Source organism: Chiloscyllium plagiosum, chromosome 15, assembly GCF_004010195.1.
Source record: "Chiloscyllium plagiosum isolate BGI_BamShark_2017 chromosome 15, ASM401019v2, whole genome shotgun sequence".
NCBI lineage: Eukaryota > Metazoa > Chordata > Chondrichthyes > Orectolobiformes > Hemiscylliidae > Chiloscyllium > Chiloscyllium plagiosum.
This window is the reverse complement of record NC_057724.1, coordinates 65,669,873-65,676,860: the sequence shown is the minus strand read 5'-3', so window position 1 is coordinate 65,676,860 and position 6,988 is coordinate 65,669,873. Positions and strand designations below refer to the sequence as shown.

General features: G+C 39.2%; 1 protein-coding gene across 2 annotated transcripts in view; it reads left to right on the top strand.

Moving 5' to 3' along the window:
- Positions 1 to 6,880, top strand: part of akap14 (A-kinase anchoring protein 14) — a 12,711-nt gene extending 5,831 nt beyond the window's left edge. For both annotated transcript variants that reach the window (XM_043705269.1, XM_043705270.1), the window contains 4 exons: positions 722 to 819; positions 2,489 to 2,668; positions 5,193 to 5,245; positions 6,796 to 6,880. In XM_043705269.1, coding sequence (XP_043561204.1) covers positions 722 to 819; positions 2,489 to 2,668; positions 5,193 to 5,245; positions 6,796 to 6,880 — 416 coding nt within the window. The remainder of the gene's footprint in view (positions 1 to 721; positions 820 to 2,488; positions 2,669 to 5,192; positions 5,246 to 6,795) is intronic.
- The last annotated feature ends 108 nt before the right edge of the window (positions 6,881 to 6,988 follow it).

Below are 6,988 nucleotides of genomic sequence, written 5' to 3'. Positions count from 1 at the left end.
AAGAAGCCCAGCAATCACTTCTCTAGCTTCCCACAGAGTTCTTGGGTACACCTGATCAGATCCTGGGGATTTATCTACCTTTAACCATTTCAAGACATCCAGCACTTCCTCCTCTGTAATCTGGACATTTTGCAAGATGTCACCAGCTATTTCCCTACAGTCTATATCTTCCATATCCTTTTCCACAGTAAATACTGATGCAAAATACTTATTTAGTATCTCCTCCATTTTCTGCAGCTCCACACAAAGGCCTCCTTGCTGATCTTTGAGAGGCCGTATTCTCTCCCTAGTTACCCTTTTGTCCTTAATATATTTGTAACAACCCTTTGGATTCTCCTTAATTCTATTTGCCAAAGCTAACTCATGTCCCTGTTTTGCCCTCCTGATTTCCCTCTTAAGTATACTCCTACTTCCTTTATACTCTTTTAAGGATTCACTCGATCTATCCTGTCTATACCTTACATATGCTTCCTTCTTTGTCTTAACCATAGTCAGTGAATGAATGAAGAATTGTCAGAATTAAATGGTCATTCAGTTCAGAACTGTGTACTTTATGAAGTATGTGGAGTAGTTTCAATACAATATATATAAATATATATTGTATATTCATACAATATATATTGGCCCATATATATATAAATTCAAATTTTTAAAATTAAATTAATGTTTCTTGTCATTAATATCTTCAAACACTTCTATCATTTGTATATTTTTCTTCTAGACGAACAGCCCAGTTTCCAAATCAGTAACATCGAATGGGTTACAAACAGGGACTTCACAGTTGCCATTGGAGCAAAACAAATAGAAGAATATATTTCTGTAAGTTTTCCACATACTTGATGAGTGATCCACAGGATTGTTCTATTCTGCGGTTTCTGTTTTTTTTTACCTTTCACTTTGTCTGTCATCCAACCCTCTTTACTGCAGTGCTGAAAATGTGTTGCTGGAAAAGCACAGCAGGTTAGGCAGCATCCAAGGAGCAGGAGAATCGACGTTTCGGGCGTGAGCCCTTCTTCAGTAATCATGCCCAAAACGTCGATTCTCCTGCTCCTTGGATGCTGCCTGACCTGCTGTGCTTTTCCAGCAACACATTTTCAGCTCTGACCTCCAGCATCTGCAGTCCTCACTTTCTCCTCGAAGTTCTTTACTGCAGTGCCTTTTATATATGAAACCTTCCACAGCAAATATACAAGATACAGTACAAATGAGCACAGGAACAGGCCCTTCGGCCCACCAAACCTATGCTGATTTCATATCCTTATTTAGGCCCAGTACTTATGCCCATTTGCAGTTTTTATCTCTGTTTTTCTGCAATTTATGTGTCTATCAAGATATGCCTCAAAAGTTGCTAATGTGCCTGCTTTCACCACCTCCACTGGCCGTGTGTTATAGGCACCCACCACCCTGTGTGAAAAATTTAACCCACGTTTTTCCCGTAAACAGTCCCCCTCTCACTTTGAACCTCTACCCTCTTGTAGTTGACCTTTCCATCTTGGGAAAATGCCTCTATCCCTCCAACCATGCCTCATAATTTTGTAGACTTCTGTCAGGTCACCACATTTTGAGTGAAAATAATCCAACCTCTCTTTCTAACTAAAATTCTCTAGACCAGAAAATATCCTGGTAAACCTTCCTTTCATCCTCTCCAATGTCCTTCTGGTAGTGTGGTGACCAGAACTGCACACAGTATTCCAAATGTGGTCTAACTAAAAGTTTTATACAACTGCAAAGTAACATGCCAACTTTTACGTTCAATGTACTGGCCAATGAATGTAAGTATGCCCTCCTGACCACCTTATCCACTTATTTTGCCAATTTCAGGGTTGTGTAGACCTGTATGCCCAGATCCTTCCATATGTCAATGCTTCTAAGGGTTCTGCTATTTTATTATATAATTCGTACCTGAATTTAATCTTCCAAAATGCATCACCTCGCATATGATTAGATTACTTACAGTGTGGAAACAGGCCCTTCGGCCCAAAAGGTCCACATCAACCTGCCAAAGAGCAACCCACCCAGAACCATTCCCCTACATTTACCCCTTCACCTAACACTACGAGCAATTTAGCATGGCCAATTCACCTAACCTGCACATCTTTGGACTGTGGGAGGAAACCGGAGCACCCGGAAGAAACCCACGTAGACATGGGGAGAATGTGTCTAACTTCACACAGACAGTTGCCTGAGGCGGGAATTGAACCCGGGTCTCTGGTGCTGTGAGGCAGCAGTGCTAACCACTGTACCTGGTAAACGTCTGGATTAAACTCCATCTGCCATTTCTCTGTCCAAATCTGCAAATAATAGACACCCTGCTTGGTTCTCAGCTTATCAGATTTTTGACCAGTTTCTTAAATGTGTATAGTGGGGACAAAATTGAAATAGGAGTGATGGCAGGTGGGGAGAATATTTTATAACTTACAAAACCTCTTGTGGGTTTCATTTCTTGACAGTAAAGTAGCTGTTAATGAGTTATGCTGTACACTAACAGACATGGGAGTTTTCCAATTGCTGGCTTCATTGCCTAGACTACCTGAAAGAGGAGGAGCTGGAATACCGTATTCAACATCATTATCGTGTACGGTGGAGTATACCAACTCGGAGGAAGCCCATCCCACGAGCAACAGCCTCTACTTACTTTATCATAGAAATCTCTAAAGTTAAACCACCAGTGAGTAAATAAGTACAGTAAATCCATTCTCTTTTCTGATGAATTTTTACATGATATGTGGTTAGCACTCTAAGGCTTCCATTGTGACATCTGAAACCAGTAACTGAGGCATTCTGAGACTGGGATCTTCAAGGTGAATTTCTGTGTTTTATTTTGTTATAGGATGTTCTATAAGAATCAAAACCAGTAAAATCTGTATGAGGAAAAGGTTGATTGTGAGTGCAAAAGAGGTCATTATGAATTCACTACAAACTAGCAATCATTGCCTTTATACGTTAAGTTAAAAATCATACAACACCAGGTTATAGTCCAACAGGTTTAATTGAAAGCACTGGCTATTGGAGCGCTGCTCCGACAACCACCTGATGAAGGAGCAGTGCTCCGAAAGCTAGTCCTTCCAATTAAACCAGTTGGACTATAACCTGGTGTTGTGTGATTTTTAAACTTTGTACACCCCCAGTCCAACACCAGCATCTCCAAATCATTTATACCTTCAACCTTTGCAGACACAACTCTTTGATTTGCTCTATTATTATCACATGTACTGAGATACAGTGGAAAGTATTATTTTGTGCGCTATCCAGACAAATCATACCTTACATGAAATAACTCCACAGAGGCTGGTATTTCGTCACCAAGTCACCCTTTATCTACATATGCATGGTACTTGACACTGGTCTACCTTCCTCACAGTCAGATCTCAGAGGGAACATAACCTCTCAGACTCTTGTTGAGATTTGTTAGGCAGAGTTCCTTGATTGGGCCAAGTTAACAGCTCCAATCAGAGAACTCATATTCTATGAGATCCAGCTGGCTGACCTCATTACAAACACTACATAAGTAGATCAGGGTAATAGAACAGAAGACTGAATGTAGTGATACAGTTTTAGAGAAGGTGCAGAGAAAGTTTAATTCTCATATGAGGTCTGTTCAAAGTCTGACAACAGCTGGGAAGAAGCTGTTCTTGAATCTGTTGGTATGTGTTTTCCAAGTTTTTGTAACCTGATGGAAAAAAATGGAAGGGTCTATTCTTCTTAGTGATAGATAATCCATTATTAATTAAACTGGTATTTTCAGCAGTAAATAAAGTAGCAGTCCCACAATTTGAGAACCTCTTCAACTCCAGGTCACGAGTTTCTGCAGTGGGTCGTGTTGTAAGCAAATGGAACCATTTTGGATCTTCAGAAACTTGGGCACATGGGGAAGAATGTCTTGTGAGGTAATGGGACCTGGATTGAAGGACTTTCTTCCCCTCTTTCCTTTTTTTGCTGCAGTCTGCCTAATCTTTAAGTTGTTTGGACTTGCAATTGTCACCATTTTGAATAATGTGTAACAAGCTCCTCCCACTCATTAATGTCAATGTTGCTGCACTTCAAGGAAAGCTTCAGAGTTAACGGTGTCATATTTCCTTTGTTCACCCGAACCTCTGGCCATATCAGAGATGAGAACATGGGGTAAAGCTAAAAGAAGCAATGTTTGTTGCCTGTGGTAACCAACATATATGTTCAGAGGGACCTTTTTCCAATGATTACGAGACATGAATCTCCACAATCACTGAGTGAACACTGGTTTCTCCACATTGATTAGATTACTTACTTACAGTGTGGAAACTGGCCCTTCGGCCCAGCAAGTCCACACCGACCCTCCGAAGAGCAACCCACCCAGACCCATTCCCCTACACCTAGCACTACGGGAAATTTAGCATAGCCAATTCACCTAACCTGCACGTTTTTGGACTGTGGGAGGAAACCGGCGCACCCGGAGGAAACCCACACAGACACAGACACAGACACAGGGAGAATGTGCAAACTCCACAGACCGTTGCCTGAGGCAGTTGCTTGATCCTGACTGAAACTGAGGTTTTCAATTCTGCCCGTCAGAAAAATGTGAGAAATATTTCTCTGATCCTTGAACTCCCCCTCAATAAACATTTATCAACATATCTCATCAGTGTCAACATTAACATTAATGGAGAGGCAATGACCTGGTGCCATCACTAGACTATTAATCCAGAAACTCAGCTAATATTCTGGGGATCCAGGTTTAAATCCCACTGTGGCAGATTGAATTCAAATTTCATCATTTTTTTAAAATAAAAGTCTGGAATTTAAAATCTCCTGATAACCATTAAATCAATGTTGATTGTCATAAGAACCCATCTGGTTCACTAATGTCCTTCAGGGAAGAAAATTTACCAGCCTTTCCTGGTATGGCCTACATGTGACTCTAAATTCACAGTACTGTGGTTGACTCTGTTACCTCTAGACAATTAGGGATGGGCAATGAATGCTGGTCCGGCAGTGACATTCACATCCAATGAGCAAATAAAAAAACAGGCATAATTTGAAAGGTTACAACATGGTGCCTTTTAATTTATGATGCACTGACAACTTGAAGGATTAAGCTAAAGCGGTGACAAGTACATAATTTAATTAATATGATATACAGTGTATGTTACTGACAAATTTGAAAAGAAACATAGTATCAGTCATTTTATTGAAGATGAACCTTTGTTTTCTTTTAGATTTTCCCAGTTGAAGTTTACTTCTTTTTTGAATCAAACAGACTTCTACACAGGTAAATAGTTTATTGAAAGTTGTAGCAATTGTTTAGGTGTTGAAACTCATTCCCAACTGGAATGTCGTTGGCATTTTCTTCCCACCTCTTGATCCCCTGAGAAATGATGGTGAGCTGCCTTCTTCATGAGTAGTGCTTTTGCAAATAAATGATTTGCTTGCTAGATTACTTTGGAAGAAGACTAGGAATCAATCAAATTGGTTTTGGGATGGCAGGACACACAAGCCAGAATGGGCTTAAACAGCCAATTTTGTCCCTTAAAGGTCTTCAGTGACGCAACTGGATTATGACGACAAACTGGTAGCTTCACAGTCACTTTATGTACCATATTGGGGTTTGAAATCAGGCTCTTATTGGATTGATTTGAACTACAATTAATTTCAGGACTTCATCTTCCCTGGGTACAGTATAATCAGAGAATGGTTACAGCACAGAAGGCAACTCAGCCTTCACATTCCCCAGTCTTTTGGATGTTGTAGTCCCACAGATATTTTCTGTTTCAGGTCCTTATGCAGTGGGGTGTTACCTGACAAATGTGGGTACAGTTACTGATTTTATAGAAGGTTCCCTTGTATTACATAGAGCAGGCATGTTCAACTTGCAGGTATTTTGAAGTCGAGATTTTACATCTAAAAATGTAAATCCCATTTACTGTTGGTTACAGCCATTCTTCCCTGTGATAATATTGTTAAACCATGTGACATGGTTTTCAGTTTGATAGGGAGGGTGAGGTTTTACAACAGACATAAACAAGCTCTTCCCTGCCAGAGTCCTTTTCTAAATTGACTGTCAGCAGATTACTTCATGAACTGATTCTCTATTAACCACCACAGAGGAAAGGCAATTATGCCACCTTCAGCTTTCTCCCACATGATGGTTTTCACTGCAATGTTTGACATCTTGACATCTGCTTTATTGTAATGGGATAATAGTGCAAAATCAATCTAGTCTTTGAGAAGTTTAAACCATTAAACATGGATCATATGCTATCTGATCAATGAAAGCTTAAATCCTAACAAAGGTTCAAATTACATTCTGAAGAGGGAGTAAAGTTCAAAAACATTAAAATACAGAAATCACTTTTTAAAATATGGCTTTGGTGCTCATGGGTAGATTGCATGTTCACAAAAAACATGGATTATTTTGTCCTCAGAGATTGGTATTGCTTAATGGCATATGTTTTTGAAAGATTATATAACTATTTAACTTGAGTACTGTGATGTTATTTACACTGGAGTTCTTCTGTACCTTGTATTGGTCTCAAAAACAAGAAGAAAATTTACTTTGTTGCTTGGTTTTACAGAATTTCAATGTTGCTGAACAAAAAGCTGCAGTGCCAAAGCTTTTTTGTCTTGCACTCATTAACTCAGGATTGCTAAATGACTGAAAAGTGCCCAGTTTACCCCAAATTATCAGCATCAGTTTCTTTAGCTTACCGACCAATGACTTTTAGCAGCAAGTAAAAATTGTATTGTTTTCATAAATGGTTTGTGTGTGGACAATACTGAAATAATTTTGAGCAAACTAAAGCATTTTGTTCTTTTCTTTAGACCTGGTAAAACAAGATTCAGAGAAAAATGGCTAAAAGACATCATCGAAAGTAAAATTATATTAATGGAACAAGTGACCTTTTAGAATGTTTGTTTGTTTTTGCAAGTGTACTTTTGTGTATAAAGGAGAGAAAATAAATAGATTTCTATCTCTTTTTATTAAATGTTTTTTTCCAACTTTGTCTTTTCAAAG